Source organism: Chlorocebus sabaeus, chromosome 13, assembly GCF_047675955.1.
Source record: "Chlorocebus sabaeus isolate Y175 chromosome 13, mChlSab1.0.hap1, whole genome shotgun sequence".
Lineage (NCBI taxonomy): Eukaryota > Metazoa > Chordata > Mammalia > Primates > Cercopithecidae > Chlorocebus > Chlorocebus sabaeus.
Window position 1 is genome coordinate 69,132,679 of NC_132916.1, and position 20,606 is coordinate 69,153,284.

General features: G+C 38.6%; 1 protein-coding gene across 10 annotated transcripts in view; it reads left to right on the forward strand.

Moving 5' to 3' along the window:
* The window catches only part of UTRN (utrophin), a 594,041-nt gene that overhangs the window by 180,382 nt on the left and 393,053 nt on the right, over positions 1–20,606 (forward strand). For all 10 annotated transcript variants that reach the window (XM_073022551.1, XM_073022550.1, XM_073022552.1 and 7 more), the window contains 5 exons: positions 1,007–1,219; positions 11,384–11,497; positions 12,283–12,438; positions 17,428–17,598; positions 19,786–19,965. In XM_073022551.1, coding sequence (XP_072878652.1) covers positions 1,007–1,219; positions 11,384–11,497; positions 12,283–12,438; positions 17,428–17,598; positions 19,786–19,965 — 834 coding nt within the window. The remainder of the gene's footprint in view (positions 1–1,006; positions 1,220–11,383; positions 11,498–12,282; positions 12,439–17,427; positions 17,599–19,785; positions 19,966–20,606) is intronic.

Consider the following 20,606-nt stretch of genomic DNA (forward strand, 5'->3'; position numbering starts at 1 on the left):
TCGAATAGGAATATTCCCCTGGTCATTTAGTTGAGCAGCTTTATGGCTCTGCACTATTTTATCAGATGAAAAGGAGAGCAGCCATTGAGCACTGCACACTTGGCCCACACTTGCTGTGCCATTCCCTTGGTGTTTAGTGTTGAGAATACATTATATTGCTCACACACAACTCATGAAGAAAAAGCTTTAATTTTTATGATTATGCCTATTTTTTTTATGAGTTGTTCATGTTTTGTTTTGTTTTTTGATTTCCAACTTTTATTTTAAGTTCAAGGGTACTTGTGCAGGATGTGAAGATTTGTTACATGGGTAAATGTGTTGTCACGGTAGTTTGCTGCACTCCGTATCACGCCCAGGATCTATTAGCTCTTCTTCCTGATGCTTTCCCTCCTACCATACCCCACCCTCCAACAGACCCCAGTGTGTATTGTTCCCCACCATGTGTCCATGTGCACTCATCATTCAGCTCCCACTTATAAGTGAGAATATGCAGTATTTGTTTTTTTTTTTGTTTGCTTGTTTCTGCATTAGTTTGCTGAGGATAATGGCTTCCAGCTCTATCCATATCCCTGCAAAAGACATGATCTTTTTCTTTTTTATGGCTACATAGTATTCCATGGTATATATGTACCATATTTTCTTTAACTAGTCTATCATTGATGGGCATTTGGGTTGATTCCTTGTCTTTGCTATTGTGAATTGTGCTGCAATGAACATAGTGTGCATGTATCTTTATAAAAGAATGATTTGTATTCCTTTGGATATATACCCAGTAAGATTGCTGGGTCATATGGTATTTCTGGTTTGGGTTCTAGGTCTTTGAGGAATCACCACACTGTCTTCCACAATGGTTGAACTAATTTACACTCCCACCCACTGTTCTTTTTAGATAAAAATTCTTTCTAATGCATTTTAAAGTGACTTTTGACTTTATATAGCCCATTTTACTATTATCTGTGCAGACACATTGTTGTGCATATTTTTAATATTTTAAAACATTTTCCAGGCCCTTGATGAAATCCTTGAGAATCAGAAACCTACATTACATAAACTTGCAGAAGAAACAAAGGCTCTGGAGAAAAATGTTCATCCTGATGTAGAAAAATTATATAAACAAGAATTTGATGATGTGCAAGGAAAGTGGAACACGCTAAAGGTCTTGGTTTCCAAAGATCTGCATTTGCTTGAAGAAATTATTCTCAAACTCAGAGCTTTTGAGGTAAATCCAGAGGCCACTGGGAGTTTAAGTTTATTACAGAGTAAATAGTAATTATCTTGTAAGATTCACATATTTATTATTTGAATATTTTACATTCTTTCTAGACCCACATTTATTATGTATTTAAGTTGGGACTTAATCAAAGATGTACTTTTAATGTGCTGGAGAGCACATTTATTTCCTTTTGCCTGGAAGCAAAGTCAAAAGTAGAGTAAACTGGACCTTGAAGATAAGAGAAAATAGCTTAAAAATGGTCAGAATAATGTTTCAGGCATGGAGGGTCTGTGTGAAATACAGACTGTTGATTAGATTATAGTTGTAACTTGGTTGGGGTGGTAGAAATAGCCCAAGTAGTAGTAAATTGCTGAGTGCTTGAAACTACTTTTTGCAGGTTTTTGACATTTGAAGTCAAAAGTCAGAGAGAGTGGGAAGGCAGATAGTTCCAGGGACATGAAAATGCAATAGCAGGATCCTTCACTACACCTGAAAATATTGACAGAAGCAGCAGTGATAAAGTTTAAGAGGAAGGGATAAATGTGAGGACATATAAGGAGAGAGTCAATGTCAATAGAAGTCAGTGTCAGATAGGACAGGTTGGATTTTAACATTCTGCCCATAAGAAAAATGGAGAAGCAGAGTTTCCAGTTCACCTGGTATTTTAATAGGAAAGTTCTGGGTGGAGAATGAACCAATCACACTCTCTCCCTGCAAGGCTTCCTATCCTCCCAGTGACTCCTTACCTTGGTCTTTTTTTTTTTTTTCCCCCATCAGTCAGGGATCTTTGTCTTTTTGAAATTTCTTATTCACTGATGTATACCAAGATGTACTCTTAATGAGAGCAATACCTGGCACAGAGAAGGCATCCAATCAATATTTTTCAATGAATGAAATGAAATTAGCAATAGGAGATTTAGATTTAGTTATATCTCTATATATCTATATACTGAGAGAGAGAGATTCCCTTGGAAGCTAAATCCAAATATGTGTAGCTATATCTCTCTCTCTATAAATCCAAATATAGAGCTATATCTCTCTTTCTGTATATAGACATATATGTATGTATGTATACGTATATGTATGTATGTATATGTCTATATAGACGTATATGTATGTGTGTGTATATGTATATACGTCTATATATAGAGAGAATCTAGATCCAAATCTATATATATTTAGATGTAGATCCAAATATACAACATATATATCTACATATATTTGGATCTACATGTAAATATATATAGATTTGGATTTAGATGCTAAGCAAATTTGCAGAAGGAATGTTGCCCCCAAAAAAGTGCAAAGATTGAAAGTGAAGACAAAATTAATGAAAATGTATGTTTTGAAAATCAAAGTCAGAGAACACGTGGTAGAAGAGGAGCTGGAAGACCTCACAGATTAGTGTGGAAGGGATCCAGCCAGATTCCCTGAGTGGTCACCACTGAATTTGGAGGAGCGTTCTTTGACTTAGGAACTAATGGGTAGTTCCAGTGAATGATCAGCAGAAGACACAGATGGAGGGGTTGTGTGTATGTGTGGGTAGCTGTGTGTGATTGTAGTGACAGGAGGTAGTTTTTCTCTAGGTGTAACCTGCAGTTCTTGATGGAGATCTCATTCGAATAAACCAGTAATTAGGGAGAGAAATGTGTTTTGTGTGGCTTAGTATTTTTGACTCATTTACTTATTCATGTATGTATGTATGTATGTATCTTTTTTTAAGATGGAATTTTACTCTGTTGCCCCACGCTGGAGTGCCATGGTGCGATCTTGGCTCACTACAACCTCAGCCTCCCGGGTTCAAGCAATTCTCCTGCCTCAGCCTCCCGAGTAACTGAGACTACAGGCACATGCCACTATGCCTGGCTAAAGTTTTATTTTTAGTAGAGACGGGGTTTCACCATGTTGGCAAGGCTGGTCTCAAACTCCTGACCTCAGGCGATCTGCCCTCCTCAGCCTCCCAAAATGCTGGGATTACAGACATGAGCCACCGCGCCTGGCCCATTATGCTTTGTGATGGTCTCACTTCTCATCGTGTATTATCAGTTGTAATTGTTTCCAGCTTTCAAAATGAGCATTGACCTTTTCTATAATTCTAAAGTTTTTGGTTATGGTCCCAGCATTGGATTATCAGTGATTCTCAACTGGGGTGATTTTACCCTCCAGAGGATACTTGTAAATTTCTGGAGACATTTCTGCTGTTGGAACTCTGGGAAAAGGCTTCCAGTAGGTAGAGGCCAGGGATGCAGCTAAACATCCCACCATGCACAGGACAGCCTCCCACCAAAATAATCATCTGGTCCCAAATGTCAGTAGTGCCAACGTTTAGCAATGCCGCTTAAACATTTCCCATCTTTTCAAAAGATCATCCCTTTGTTTTCAGATTTAAGTCCCAAGTGTAAATGGAGATTAACCTCAGGGTTAGTCGTCTTCTGCCTCTTAAAAGTGTATCTTAGGGTTAGCTAAATGTATGCTAATATTTCAATATTGACCTTAATGAGAATAAATATTCTCCCAAAACACAAAAGAGTCCTGTGGTTATAGTAATCCAGCTTTAGGCTTTGGTAGGTTGTTGCTATTAATGTAGCAAATCCAGGCATGAAAAGTGGTCACTTGGAGTGTGTGCTAAATATTTATTTCCATTAAAAATATCCAACATAAACTATATGCGTCTGGATATTTAAGTGTTTGTTGTTACAGTAGCAGATTAAATGTCCAGTTATTTTTTTATTTGCTTCTTGTGTACTAACTGCAAGATTGTGGTTAAGGAATACAGTGTCTGTATCTCTTAATTGTATAACTCTTTCATTGAAATACAAGTTTTATTTTAAATTCATAAGAAAACTCCTTTTTTTGCTTTACAGGAATTGCTGGTTACTTAACTACTCATGATTTACTTGGGAAAACTTTAAGCTCCAGCCCTCAAATTATTAGATAATTATAATAAATATTTATTTGCTGATTATCATTGTTTTCCCTTTTTCAATGACCTGATAGATAATTTTTTAGGCATTTAATTATTTTTGTCTTTAAGGCATGAAGCACAGTAGGTTTTAGATTCAATGCCAATTCATAATAATGTTTCATAGGAATAAAATAGTTGACTTGTTTATTTTTAAAATGCATTTTTCATTATATGAGTAGCATTTGAAGCCTACACATTGGGAAGAAATTGAATAACACAGAAATTCTTACAGCGAACATTTAGAGTTCCTATTCTTCCCCAATACCATTTTCTTTCCTGGGGGCAGCTAATATTAACAGTGGATCCTTGTACATTGAAATTGGACAAGAAAAATGGACAAATATTGGTAATTCTTATAATTTTTCCCCACACTATGGAAACAAATGATATTGGAACTCTGTGAGGTACATTTAAATCTATATTCCAGATAGAGTTCGGAAGTGAATCCCACTACTTAATAACATCTTTCATTGATACAGCACATTTAAACTTTGAAGGTGTTTTCGTGGCTATGTGCTTGCTTTTTTCTGCTATCCTTCAATGTTTGTAAGTGGCTGTTAGTTGTGTCCAAATTTTAGTTTTCTGTTATTTGTTGGCATCATAATGTTTTTCCTCTGTTGCCTTCATTTCCTTTGTCTCCATGGCTGGTTCCTTTTGTGTATGTAGCGATTGGACCTACATATTCTTACTCATTGTGTCATGCCCAAATACATTCTTAAATTATTTTTATTTGTGCCATGCCAAAGCAATAACCTCCATTCCGGTACTTACGAGGTAAAATATTCATTGTTACTTTTATAAACTACTGTACCCCTTCCAGGTGACAAAACATTTGAAAATACATGAAATGGGTATTTCTTTTTTCCATTATTGATTTTACTGACTGGATTTTCCTGTGAATCATAGGGATAAAATATTATAAAATCCTAAGAGGCTGCTTATAGATCTCTCCTCACCAGCAGTAATATCTTTGGAATTAGGGGCTGCAAGGTATTTCATATTACGTATTTCCTTTTCCTTATTCAAGAGCTTCTGTCGTGTGTATAACTGGGAAATCATGAAAGATGCCCCCAAGGCACACACCAAACTGTCTTCTATTTTCCAGCACTCCTGTCTTTTCAGGCTCCTCCTCCAGCCCCTTCCGTCTGGGTTCAGGCTCTCGTGCAATCTCTTGCCCTGACAATTTCATTACCCTTTAAATCCGACCCCCACTTCCTGTCTCTTCTCTCTAGAATTCATCTTTCACACCAATACAAGAGGTGTACTTCTGAAAGGATCTGGTTGTCTTCACTATTAATACAAGTTAATACAAAGTGCCATTAATACAAAATGTCCCTTTCTTGCCCTGAAGCCCTCCCTGCATCTCCACTGTGAGCTGAATCAGGTGGGGAGAATACGGTGGGTCACCAAAGACCACCCTAGACTATAGCCTTTCTCTGGAAATGTCACATACTTGCTAGGAATTCACATCCTCCTCCTCCTCTCTGCTCATCTGTCTTCAGCCTAGCTCATCACTACACCCACAGCTAGATAATCATTCCCTCCTCTGTGATTCAACTGCGTGTCATTTACACCTTCACGACCCATCTCAGGCCGTCTTTTATTATGGTGAGAAGTGTGTGTCTCTCCTCCCACGAGGCATGAGCTCTTTGAGGGTTGGCTCCCCGTCAGGCATAGAGCAAGTTAGCAGATGTGAACGTAATTGATGTGTCGGGCCTCTCTAGTGAGAGTGGATTGATACAGTCTAAATGCCTGGTTATCCTAAGTGGCAGGACATCTGTGTAGTCATGCCTCTTCCTTCGATTGTTGAACAGTCTAAGGCACACATGAATGGACTTGCTCTGACCCGGAATCTGGAAGCGGGGGTGCTGGAGCTCCAACAGGCAGAACCAGGTTTTAAAAGTACTTTGGAAAGCATTTTAGGGTAAAAATGCAATACTTTCTAAGAGTAATATTAGTACAGATGATTTAACCCTGTTTAGGTAATATATAATTGATTTCTCATAAGGGTTTTTTTTTTTTTTTTTTCTCATTTGTAAACACATTTTACTTTACTGAAGGGAATATTCATATATTCCCTACCTTAGATTTAAGGACTTTATTAGTTTTGGTAAATAAGTGTAGTAGCAATGTCATTGTTTGTCTTCCCTACTAAGTGAGAGAGCACATTTTCAAGGTTGTGATTTTGAGGTTATTGAATATTATAAAGTGAAACAAAATAGGAACTTTGCTACCTTAAATTACTGTTTTAATTCTGGCTTCACAGTATTTTTTTTTTTTTTTTTTTTTTTTTTTTTTTCTGGTCTATGTCTTAAAAAGCTGTGGACATTCCAACAGATGGGGGAGGAGCAAAAAAAATTCCAAGAATTTAGCTGTAATCAAGTCTCCGGAGGTAGTTGTGTACCTTGGAATCTTACTGTCTTAAATCCAGATTTACCAAGCTTTAAATTACCTCCATCCTTAGCTGACAGGATTGGGGGTGGGAGATGATGTGAGACAGGATCAAAGGAATTGTTTTAATGACCTTGCAGTTCCTTTTCTGTGATCCCACAGCAGGGTGTTGCCCAGGTGAAATGCTTAGAAATCATTGCTTTTGAGCAGTGGTGGTCCATGTAGACTTTGACCCTTCCAAACTAGAATATTTGATATTTTGATTTTCAAAAAATACTGTATTAGTTATTTTATATTTATTTGAATATTTCTGAGTAAAAACAGGAATGAGAAATGGCTGCCCCAGATTAGTACTTAGTTTATTTTTTTTTTGCATGCGAAATAATGACATTTGCTTTAGAAATTTACTAGCAGTTTTTATATTTTGTTTTGGTTTATAAGAACTGAGTCCCTTAAAGAAGTGTGTGTGTTGGCTGGGCGCGGTGGCTCAAGCCTGTAATCCCAGCACTTTGGGAGGCCGAGACGGGCGGATCACGAGGTCAGGAGATCCAGACCATCCTGGCTAACACGGTGAAACCCCTCGTCTCTACTAAAAAATACAAAAAACTAGCCGGGCGTGGTGGGGCGCCTGTAGTTCCAGCTACTCGGGAGGCTGAGGCAGGAGAATGGCGTGAACCCAGGAGGCGGAGCTTGCAATGAGCCGAGATCGCGCCACTGCACTCCAGCCTGGGCGACTGACTGACTGAGACTCCGTCTCAAAAAAAAAGAAGGAAAAAAAAAAAAAAAAAAAAAAGAAGTGTGTGTGTGTTCTGTAAACAGATGGAGGTGAAGAAAAAAAATCATCATTATTGTAGATTAGAAGCCTTTAAGTGCATCAGCTGAGTAATTTTTAAATGGACAGAGAAACACTATTTTCATGTGAGCTGTTCGACGATCTTTGTAACCAACCTCTTTGCTGTGGAATTGTCTTAAAGATGAACTGCCTTTTGGTATGTTTGAAAAGCACAGGAAACATCTGCTACAGGTTGACTGTGACAATATTTTGCTCAGGGAAAGAGGAGATAGGATAGGGAGAATGGAAGGCAGAGCAGAGCTCCCTGTCTCCTGCCTTGACCCTCACAGCATTGATCTTCGGGACTTACAACCCTTCCGGCGCCGTGTGCCACGAGGTGGAAACGCTCAGTGAATCTGCAGCTGCCAAGCACTTCTGAAGGGTGGGCCTTTCCTTCTGTACCGATTCCTTCCCATGAGCTGTATTTGGCCAGGTCTGGCCAGATATATAAGCAGTAGCGATTTGAAACAGTTACTTTGAAACAGTTACAGGATAGAACACGCATTAATGTTGGCAGCAATTAAAAAAGTGGAATCTATGCTTAGGCAAACACGTGCTCATCTTGTCCGTTCATTCCTGTGGTTCCTCTGATGGGACATAAACACCAAAACTTGGATGCGGTAACTCTTATAGTCTTAATCTTGGTAATAATAAAGTAGTTAGTTTTGTAGATCTTAGTATAATAATCGCTACCATTTAGTGCATTCTTCTATGTGGGAATCTCTGTTTTTCAGAACAACCAGAGAAGATAGTTGTTATGATTCTAATTTTACAGATGAGTTACTAAGGCTCAAAGAAAAATTAGTTTCTCAAAGCCCCGTGGCTAGGCAGGTGCTGAGCTTGGTAGTCAGACCTTAGAATTTCTTTATTTGGGCACACTGTCTCTTTTAGAACACAGCATGGTCAGAATTACATGCAGGATTTTTAGTAGTGAAAATATTACAGTGTGTACAGATTCCCTTCTATTCCTTTCCTCACTGTTGGGATGATCCATTGGCCTACATGGCTTGTCTGTCTGTTGCTTTTCTCTTTCTTTTTTCTCACGTCGAAGTTTAAGAGGGAGAGAAGGAACAGATACATGTGAAATGTGTGTTCCCTCATGGGTCTTTGTGTGTCAGAGTGTGGGAAGGAGGGAGGAAGGAAGGCAGTCAAGTCCATAAAACTTCCTCATATGCCAGTGACTGGAGTAGTTAAGGCCATTTTCTCAAGTCAAAGCCAATTGTGGTTAAAACCTCCTTGAAATATAATGCTTCCATATACACTTTGAAAATTTTTGGCTGAGGAGACCGTCAGTTTTCCTTATTCAAAGTACAGTTAATGAATTTCCCAGTTATATAGCAGTAATGCATTTTTAAATTTTATTTTATTTTTTATTTTTTATTTTTTTTGCGACAGAGTCTTGCTCTGTTGCCCAGGCTTGAGTGCAGTGGCGTGATCTCAGCTTACTGCAAGCTGCGCCTCCCAGGTTCACGCCATTCTCCTGCCTCAGCCTCCCAAGTAGCTGGGACTACAGGCGCCGCCACCATGCCTGGCTCATTTTTTTTGTATTTTTAGTCAAGATGGTGTTTCACCATGTTAGCCAGGATGGTCTTGATCTCCTGACCTTGTGATCTGCCTGCCTCAGCCTCCCAAAGTGCTGGGATTACAGGCATGAGCCACCACGCCTGGCCCCAGTAATGCATTCTTTAACAGTGCAGAGTGGAGATTAGCAGTGTAGGAATCTGTGGTGACAACTTAAGCGAGAATTTTTAAAGTCGTATTTTATGAACTCTATGAATGTCTTCACACTTTCTCTCTTTTTGCACTTCTGTCTTTTTTGGATGCCCCACTCTACCCGCTCTAAGCATGTCTTCCCAAGATGCCTTCTATGCTAAGGTCTTGAAATGCTGGAGCAAACACAGAAATGACCTGTAACCAACTGAAAATAATTAAGGGTAGCATGGACCTGTGGAATCATGTCAGACAGACTGGAGAAGAGAGGAGGAGGCAGCTTGGGGGAAGTGTGCAATGGGACTGAAATGGCTTTCAAAACTGTGCCAAGAATAAACTAGATGCAGAGGTGCTTAAACAGGATGGTGTAATATTAATGGAGGACACACAGAGAAACCTAGCTGGATAAGCACTTTTTACTTGCCATCTTCATCAGAGAATGGCCTTCAAAACTAGAAAGTATAGAATAGTCATTACTGAGAGTGCTTTAGAGCCTGAACTAAGGACCACAGGCAAAAGCACTCAGAGTTCCTCCAGATGCATAAATCTGCATCCCAAGTGGGATTTTTACCCATGATCTCAGAGTCAGTCATGTCATAAACTTGTGAGAAATTACCAGAAAAATGGAGATGGAGAAATGTCCTAATTAAGAGGACACATTAGTTTTTAGAAGCTGAAGCTATAAAGTTTGATGTCAGTTCCTAGCCAAACTGTAAGATAAATAACTGACTAGAGATCTTATATGTGCTTAGGAAAGAATGTGGTGGTCACCAGGAATCAACAGGGATACCACTAATAGGCCTTGTCCAGACTCATTTCCTTTAAGTACTACTTTTCTTTTTTTTCTTTTTTCTTTTTTTTTTTTTTTGAGGAGGAAGACTAGATTATTGGATGCATAGAGTGATAACATCTCACATTTAGAGATGCTCTCTCATTTAGTTCAAATAATGCTCACAAATGAACATTCTTGGCAAGTCTTGATTTCACCAAAGTGTTTGAGATAATCTCTCATAACCTTGTATAAACTAGTTAGATCTTTGTGATCAATTCAAACATTATAAGGATCAGAATAGGTGGTTCTGGGTGGCATATTTTAAGGACATTAAAAAACTGATGTAGATTCCAGAGCATGTGGATCAGAGTAGTGAGCAATACCTAGATGTCATGTCCTGCAGACATCATGGAAGGAATTGGGAACATGTCATCAGCAGAAGACTGGAGAAAAACATGGCAGTTGCCCACCAATGGAAAGAAATGACTTTGGTATTAGAGCTCAAAAGCTCAAATTATATCTACTTATTTGCATTCTCTTTTTTTTTTTCTTTTTTTTTTGGGGGGTTGGGGGGCAGAGTGTTGCTCTGTTGCCAGGCTGGAGTGCAGTGGTGTGATCTTGGCTCACTGCAACCTCTGCCTCCCAGGTTCAAGCAATTCTCCTGCCTCAGCCCCCTGAGTAGCTGGGATTACAGGCGCCCCACCATGCCCAGCTAATTTTTGTGTTTTTAGTAGAGATGGGGTTTTACCTTGTTGGCCAGGATGGTCTCAATCTCTTGACCTCGTGATCCATGGCCTGTGTCTCCCAAAGTGTTAGGATTACAGGCGTGAGCTACTATGCCTGACCCTTATTTGCATTCTTTAAGGCCCAGTTCCAAAGTTACCTTCTCTCTAAAGCCTCTTTCTCTTTGCAAAATGTTTGCTTTCACATTTGTCTTTGAACCCTTATCACCATACACAGTAACTAGATTATGTATACAGTAGCTGCTTAATAAATGTTGGATGAAAGAATGGAGCAGAGCAGTGACTGTCCTGAGTTCTCAGATAAAAAGGCATCCAACGGCAGAAATGAGAGCCGTCTGTTGTATTCCCTCCACCGTGCTATTTGTTCATTCCTGCTCTGAGTTACTAACTTTAAAGAAAAATTGTTCTAAATTATATCAGAGAAAAATATTTTATAGCTGATTAAACTTAGAAATGCATTTTTTCCCTGTAATTTGCATTTGAAATCATACCTATTGTTTGCACTTAAGCAAAAAAAGCTAGTGTTTGGAAATTTTTAGAATGGTTACTAGCCTGTCGTCTCTTGAGGATTTTAGTCAAGAATGAAGAAAGTAATCATTTTCAAAGTTGGAAGCCTTAAAAAAAGAAATAAACTAAGTGAAAATGATACCATCGGAGCTTTAAAAAGTTGCCTTTGTTCCAGTGGCGGTAGATCTTGAGATGCAGTAGACTGAACATCATGGAGTAATATCCCCCTCCGTTATCGTGTTCGATTTAGGCTGATTCAACAGTCATTGAGAAGTGGATGGATGGCGTGAAAGACTTCTTAATGAAACAGCAGGCTGCCCGAGGAAATGACGCAGATCTACAGAGGCAGTTAGACCAGTGCTCTGTGAGTTTTGCTGATCTGGGGAATTTGTCATAAATAATGTTTTGTTCTTTTTCTATGTTTTTTCGCTGCTATTATTAAAATTGTGAGAATATAACATAGCATTAAATCTAGATAAAATATCTTTCATCATAAAGCTTTTATGACTTTATAGCTAATAAAAGAATGAAAGATTCTTCATGTTTTTACTTCTGGCCATGGTTATAGAATTTTGAGAGGTTATAGAATAGAGAACAAGAACAATTTTAGTTCATTAGACGTCATTGTATATTGCATTTCTTGTGCCACATGGTGAGGATTTAAAAAAAAAATGTAACAAATGAATTTGAGAAGTGTCTGTTCATCAAATTCATTTGTTAAGTATGTTTTTCTTAAATCCTCACCATGTGGCACAAGAAAAGCAATATACAATGACTCCACGTTGTGCACATGTACCCTAGAACTTAAAGTATAGAGAAAAAACAACCCCCCCCCAAAAAAAAACAAATGAATTTGCTAGTAATAGTGCATGCAGTTTATATTTGGTTAAATCATTAGGCTTCTCTACATTAATTAAAAGACTGTTTCCTGCTGAGATTCAAGTATTTCTGATCTAATTTGTCAGATGGCTATATCAAGCACCCAGGTGAAATGAGTTTCTTATGGCACAATATTTCTTAAGTAGTTAGAAGTAATGACTCTTAAGCAGTCTGCTTCTATAATATTTGCAGGGAGATAAGCAGACAAACTATAATTATGGCATCCACTTATATAGTAATGAACTCAACATGCATCTTTCATGTGTTTAGGCATTTGTTAATGAAATAGAAACAATTGAATCATCTCTGAAAAACATGAAGGAAATAGAGACTAATCTTCGAAGTGGTCCCGTTGCTGGAATAGAAACTTGGGTGCAGACAAGACTAAGTGACTACCAAACCCAACTGGAGAAACTTAGCAAGGAGGTGAGTTTTTCAACGTTGCTATCTGTGGTTTTCAAGAGATGTAGACTGTAGCTTCTCTTCACTGACTAAATGTATTATGACCCATCCGGTTTGAAAAACAATGGTCTAAAATAACTCCAGCATGGGTAGCGAGCTGGGGCAAGAAAAGGGCATCATTTTTTGAATTAAGAGAGGGTGCTGATTGTGCAGTTTGGCTCAGGGCTTACCCATTCTTGTCTTAAACCTGTCTTGAAACACATTTATGACACTTGCTTTACCCCTAAAACATTTGAGTGTGACCATTTATTTACTTAGCAAATATTTCTTAATCGGTTGCCAACTGTCAAGCATCATTCTAGGCACTGCAGGTGCAGTATTGAACAAGGAAGAAGAAACTCCTCTTAAGGAGCTTACATTCTAGTGAGGCAGATGGATAACAAATAATATCATGGAGGAGTAGCAAGGAGTTAGGGCTAGGTGGGTTATTTCAAATAGGAGGGTCAGGGAAGGACTTTCTGAGATGGGGACGTTTGAATAAAGAACTGAGTAAAGTAAGAGATTAACCTTGTAAGCTTCAGATAAGAACATTCAGGCATGGAGAATAGCAAGTTTTAAAACTCTGTGGTGGGAATGAACTTTGTCTGTTTAACAGAGAATGAAGGCAGTGTAGAGAGGAGTTAGTGAGTTGGAGAATGGGAATATTTGAGGTTAGAGGTAGGCAGAGGATGGATTAGCTCTGACCTTGGAGGAAAGGACGGGATTTATTTCAAGTAAGATATTACACAGAAAGGAATTTGAAGGGTTTGAACAGGGAAGTGACATGTGATATAGATCTTTCAAGGTCACTCTGGCTTTTTGTTTTGTTTCCTTTTTTTAGCAACACTATCTTGCTCTGTCACCCAGGCTGGAGTGCAGTGGCAGGATCCTTGCTTACTGCAGGCTTGAACTCCTGGGCTCAAGCAATCCTCCTGCCTCCTGGGTAGCTGGGACTATAGGTGTTCACCACCATGCCTAGATAATTTTATAAATACTTTTGAGCCAAATGCAGTGGTGCATGCTTGTAATCCCAGTACTTTGGGAGGCTGCGGTGGGTGGATTGCCTGAGCTCAGGAGTTTGAGACCAGCCTGGGCAACATGACAAAACCTTATCTCTATAAAAATTACAAAAATTAGCCGGGCATGGTGGTATGTGCCTATAGTCCCAGCTACTTAGGAGGCTAAGGTGGGAGGGTGGCTTGAGTCCAGGGGATGGAGGTTGCAGTGAGCTGAGATCGCACCACTGCACTCCAGCCTGGGCGAAAGAGCCAGACCCTGTCTAAAAAAAAAAAAAAAAATTGTACAGATGGGGTTCTGCCTCAATGCTTTGGGAGGCTGAGGCAAGAGGATGGCTTGAAGTCAGCAGTTTGAGACCAGATGCCAGTCTGGTCAGATGCTGCTGACTTCAAGCCATCCTCCTGCCTCAGCCTCCCAAAGCATGGAGATCACAGGCATGGGCCACTGCCCTCGGCCTCTCTCTGGTTTTCATGTGAGTAGTTTGCTCGGGGAAGACAAGAATGAAAATAGAAAGAATCCTTATAAGGTTACTGCAATCTTGGAGAGAGAGGATGACCCCATGTACTAGAGAGGCTAGAGAAGTAGTGATGGAGGGCATGAGAAATACTAGGTTTGAAAATAAAGAAGAGACCTAAGGAAAGAATTGGATGTGTGATAGGAGAAAAAGTGAACGGTCAAGCATGACTCAGAATTTTTGCAAAGCTTCCACTTTGTGTGAATTGTGGTGTCATTTACTGCAATAATGAAGGAGAAGCTTTTGTGGGTGTAGGTGAAATGATGACTACCATTCTGGAAGGGTTAAATTTGATGCTAGAAGCTAAGGAGGAAAAATCAGTAACAGGGAATATGGGGTCCCAGATGCTAGGTGGAGAAAACTTCACAGTGCCTAATGCTGAGGATTGCAGGGGCCAATCAAAACAGAAAATCAAGCTTTAAATTTGATAAGAAGGAGGCATTTAATAACCTTGAGTAAGTAGGGTCAGTGATCTGGTGGGAAAAATAATCATAGTGGAGAGTGTCAAGGAGGGTATGGGAACTGAGGAACTGGGACACCAAGCATAACCAACTTTGAGAAATTTCTCTTCAGGGGAGCAGGTAAATGGGTGGGTGCTGGTGATGGGAATCCAAAGAGGTGGTTTTGTTATTTTTTATAATGAGAGATATTAAATGAGAGGTATTAATGAGAGGACCTCTCATTTAGAAAAAAATGATGGTGCAGAAAGAGATTGAGATAGGAGAATTTCTCAAGTGAAGTCTGTGATTATGTGAGGGTGAGATCCACCATCTAAGTGAAGATGTTGCTAGAGATATGGTTTCTCCATGGTAATGGAAGGGAGGAAATGATATGGAACAGTAGAACTGGGAGGTATTCTGTCTCGATTGCTTCGATTTTTATTAGTGGAATAATAGTGAGGCTATATATAGCTGAAGTGAGTGACAAAGCAGTGAAAAATAGAAGTAAATGTGAAATATAGGCATACCCCACAGTCATGTGGATAGTACATATTTCTTAATAAAATGCTTTTGGCTAATATTTGTATCAGAAAAATTTATATTTGCATAACTGAATATTTTGCTTTGTTTTTGTTGTTTTACCCAACTAACTTATTTTGAACACGTTCAAATGTAAGGAAAAGTTAAAAGAATGATAAAAGGAGCAGCTGTATATCCATCCATTCAGAGACTCGCTAATGTTTTATCACCTTTGCTTTCTCTCTGCCCTTCTCTTTACACACACACACACACACACACACACCCTTTTTTTGGGTACTTTTGAACAGGAAATTGAAAACATCATGACACTTCACCCCTAAATACTCTAGCATGATTCTCCAAGCATGAAGGTATTCTTCTGCAAAATCACAATACCATGATCACACTTAAGAAACTAATAATGTCGTACTCTCATCTCTTATCCTAGCTAAATTCAATTTTTTCTCAATATGCCGTAATCTGATGGCATGTGCCTTAAGGAACTGGGGTTTTTGAGGAAATAAATAGAGAATGGTTTGGAAGTGGCAGTGAGGATCAAGGAAGGTGATAATTAGAAGTTTGTATCTTTGTCGATCTATCCATCCATCCATCCATCCATCCATCCACCCACCCATCCATCCACCCACATAAATATGACAACAAAGAATTCATTGTGAATTGCTGATTCAAAATACAGGAATAAATATATGGGAAATTTAAAGTGTCCTTAGGAAGGAGGTGTGAAAATTATCTAGAGCATTTCCAGACTATTGCATTGCATTGACTAGTACAAATGTTGAAGTAGTTTTGGACAAACACAATTTTGTCAAATTTTCATTTTGCGAAAAGAACAGGCATATAAAACAAATCAACAACAAAGATAGTTTATTTTGTCTATTATATTCATGATATCCTGTAAAACAGGAACATTTAAATGCCAAAAAATAGAAAGTATATATTCTCAGGATAATTAAAGATAATTTTGAGGATGTTTTGTTGTTGTTGTGGTAGTGTCTTTATTTTCTTCATTTGTGTTTGGATCTGTGAAAATTATATTGCTGACTAGTGTTCAAAAAGTACACATACAGAGAATTTTCTGGAAGTGGGGCCCAAGAATCTTTCTCTCTCTCTCTTTCTCTTTCTGTGTGTGTGCATGTATTTTAATGAAAAGCTTACCAGGTTAACCTGATGATCAGCCAGGCTTGGGAATGAGATTGTGAGTGTTGCTGGCACCAGTTCCTTGGTTACCCTGTGGGGACGGTGGAAGAAAAGCTCTTGTTTGGTCCTGTCTATTTTTATGCCAGAGATCCTATTTGGGGAGAGGGACTGGAGCCTCTATCTCTTGCTTAACTTTAACTTCCGTGAGAACCATCCAGTTCCTGTGCTGGCCTTTGGTTACTATCAACCTAGCAGCCAAGCAGGCCCTGGCAGTGTGGCCAGTACTGCAGCATTTAATTTGAGCATAAGGCTGAACTTGTCACGTAGGGGTTGGACTGTGACTGCAGAACGATGCCTTCTCTCACAGTAAAAGTGAGTTTGTTGTTATGGGGAAGAGTGCTCTGAAAATATTTCTTGACTTCTCTGAAATTTTTAACGAAGTTACTGAATCAGAATCAGACAACTATTTATTTTTTACTGTAACTTTTTTGTGTCTGTGTGGCATATACAAATATAGTAGATATCAAAACCAAAATTTTATAGAGCAGTATTTTGTGACATCTTTAATAGCAGCCTATTCCTCGCTGCTTTTTAAAAGTGAAATCTTAATGGGAAGTGCAGTTAAAAAGAAGAAAATGGACATTTTGGTTGCTTCTAGGCTTTTTTTTTTTTGAGACGGAGTTTTGCTCTGTTCCCCGGGTTGGAGTACAGTGGTGTGATCTCGGCTCACTGCAACCTCTGCCTCCCAGGTTCAAGCAATTCTCCTGCCTCCACCTCCTGGGACTACAGGCATGTGCCACCATGCCTGGTTAATTTTTGTATTTTCAGTAGAGATGGGGTTTTGCCATGTTGGCCATGCTGATCTCAAACTCCTAACCTCAGGTGATCCCTCTGCCTTGGCCTCCCAAAGTGCTGCAATGACAGGCGTGAGCCACCAAACCTGACTGACTTCTAGGTTTTTTGTTTTTCCTTTTTTTTTTTCATTATAAACAGTGCTACATTAAATTTACTTCATATATGTGCTTTTACTGTTATAGATTACTACATCTGGGACTACAGTCAACAGTTACGCGTTTTCAAAATTATAATAGATATTTCGAGATAAGAGTATTATCCAAATGTGGTGTAGAATTCCAGTCGTAAGATTATTTTCATTATTGCTTATATTCCACAGCATTAGCATGAAGTGTATGACATTTTATTTGAATTTTAAAGCATGGAATTTGTTGTGGAAAGTTATCACGTGCCTTTAAATATTAAGAGCTAAAACTTGACATTGAACACATTAACATTTGTTTATTTGGGGGAATGGTTTTTCCTTTGTAGATCGCTACTCAAAAAAGTAGGTTGTCTGAAAGTCAAGAAAAAGCTGCGAACCTAAAGAAAGACTTGGCAGAGATGCAGGAATGGATGACCCAGGCTGAGGAAGAATACCTGGAGCGGGATTTTGAGTACAAGTCACCAGAAGAGCTTGAGAGTGCTGTGGAAGAGATGAAGGTGAGGCGGGGACAACCAGTGCCAACAGGCTTCATGCCTCCCTCCTCCCTTTAAAACCAGCCCATCAATTGTCTCTCCAACTGTCAAGCACTGTGTGCACATAGCATCTTTCACAGTAGGGTTTTGAATTAAAAAAGTGTAACAGGGTAGCTGCTCTAATTTTAGCAGGGGAAGGAAGCCAGGAGTCCGAATGTATGGCTTGGCCCATGAGTTGAGTCCATGAGGGCCTGTGAGACAGGCTCTTAAGTTACACCTCTGGGAGGCTACAGAGAATGATTTAAAACCCTGTGGTAGTGGGCGTGAGGAAGAATGATCATTTTTTTAAATTGGGGTAAATACATGTAACATTGGCCATTTTAATTTTTAAGTGCACAATCCAGTGGCATTAATTGCATTCATCACTATTTCCAAAAATTTTCATGAAGAATTATTCTTTGCAAGGGGAACAAAAGAGACTTCCCAAGTTGTCTGAGGTTTGTTATTATTTTCCTTGTACTGATCTTCCAGGTAATACTTACGGCACATATGAACACCGACGTTTCATTAGAGCAGGTAGGAGTAGCGGTAGGAATGCATCAAGGAAGTTCTTATTAGTTGGATTCACTGGATATATTTCCTGTAAATGTGTACTCCTATGTTGATAGTCTTGAATATTCTCTTTTTATATATAATAAAAGAACTGGACATCATTCCCAAATTTCTAACACAGCTTCAACTGTCCTTGAGTGTTCAAGCCAAAGGAGATTGTGTTTTCAAAGCTTTTTTCCCCTATAAGCTTAAGCAACACAGTGACTGTTTTACCTCCAAGTTAACTTGCCTAGAAGTGTAACTAAAGCAAAAATCTCTGTGCAGAGTTTTTTTCAAAAAAGGGATTATGTGACATTCATACATTATTATACATGAATCAAAGTGAATACGACAGGAGACTTGTTGTAAGTGCAGCTCTTTTTGAAAGATTTAAAAATACTCAGTACATAGGTATTTTAAAATAGGCTACCATGTTAAGAATTGTCTCATTTATTATCTTTCTTTACACTATTGGCATTGTAGTTCTTTGGATTTTAAAAATTGTTATAGATGAGATTTGAGAAAAATGATATTTAAATATTTGATTGGGCAACATTTTATTTATTTTTATTCTTTCAAACAGCCATTAAGACTTACAAAACCACTACACCTAATTACTTTCCCCCAAAGTAAGGAAGTTCAAAACCATTAAATAGTAGAGAAAAGTAAAGGGGAAAGTGAAAGACTATTTTATTTTTATTTATTGCCATTGAAAATAATGGCATAAACCGCAATTATGTTTGTACCAACTTAATAGGTTGATTTTTCTGAATGTCAGATTGTTTATCTTGAGCACTGAGAAACAGCTATTTCTGGATCAGATCATCTCAGTCTAACTTTATCATTGAAATGCTATTAATTAGCAGAAGGATACATGTACCTGTGTTCTAGAATTTTTTAAAAAGTTTAAATTATTTAGAGAACCTTTAAAGATACTTCTACCATAGTGTACCTCAATTTTTGTGAAAATGTATTTATCGCAGTGTAATCTGCTCAGCCCTCCAGTGGTAATCAAAATTCACTCACTTAAATTCTGATCTTGGACCCAGACTTTGAAAATGCTTCATGTCAGTAAACATAATTGGGATAACTTATGTTAACACTGCTGTTATGAAATGAAAACATTTGTGGGGGCTGAGTACATTGGATGCATGAGTGAAATTTTAGAGTTAGCATTCTTATTTCAAAAACACTCACTGGGCTGGGTGCAGTGGCTCACGCCTGTAATCCCAGCACTTTGGGAGTCCGAGGTGGGTGGATCACCTGAGGTCAGGAGTTTGAGACCAGCCCGGCCAACATGGTGAAGCCTCGTCTCTACTAAAAATATGAAAATTAGGTAGGCGTAGTGGTGGGCGCCTGTAATCTCAGCTACTCGGGAGGCTGAAGCAGGAGAATTTCTTGAACCGGGAGGCAGAGGTTGCAGTGAGCAAGACTCTGTCTCAAAAACAAAAGCAAAACCCCACAAAGAACCATTCACTGTTACCTATATAATGTAGTGTTTTGACAGTTAGAATCATCAGATGTTTTAACTTTGGTTTAATTCTTGAAAAGAAAAGAAAAGAAATTGGTTACTGAGAAAGGGAGACGTTTTTCAAGTTCATCCATCCTTTCTTGGAACAGAGGGCAAAAGAGGATGTGTTGCAGAAGGAGGTGAGAGTGAAGATTCTCAAGGACAACATCAAGTTATTAGCTGCCAAGGTGCCCTCTGGTGGCCAGGAGTTGACGTCTGAGCTGAATGTTGTGCTGGAGAATTACCAACTTCTTTGTAACAGAATTCGAGGAAAGTGCCACACACTAGAGGTACATTATTATTATTATTATTATTTTTCAGTGATGTATTTCTGAGATCCAAACTCTGTAATGTTTTGGCCATTTTCAAATCTTGGAGAAAACTTCACTTTTCTTTCAAATTCTGCATCATAAAGGAAAAATAGTTATTGGGAAATTGTTTGATAAAAATGAAAGAGGGGTTAAAAATAGGAGACCAAAATCTGTCCCTAATTATCAGAAGGTTCTTGGGCAAGTCATTTTATATCTTCGAACTTTACTTTATTTATATGTGCAATCCAGGTTTTCATGTAGCAGATGATCTGTAGGGCCTGTTCCAGTCCAAAAACTGCAGAGCACATTGCAAGCCTCTCTTTTGTTTTGTTTTGTCTTGTCTGGTTGAGTACACAGAGAGGAATTATTTTCTTTTGAGTGGTATTAAAGTTCGAGAGTCATCTGAAGGAAAAACAGTACTTAAATATGTGACTGTTTTACTGGGCCTTAGATAAAATACCTTTTTTTTTTCTTCCTGGCCATTACATGTAAAATGTAGATGATTCTATGAAATTTTTTTAAACTAACAGTAAGGTTTTGCTTGTTTGTTTTTATAGTAGTATGACTTTTGTTATTGCTTGTTGGAAGATTTAAGAAGGCTTTCAATTTACAACAGTTTA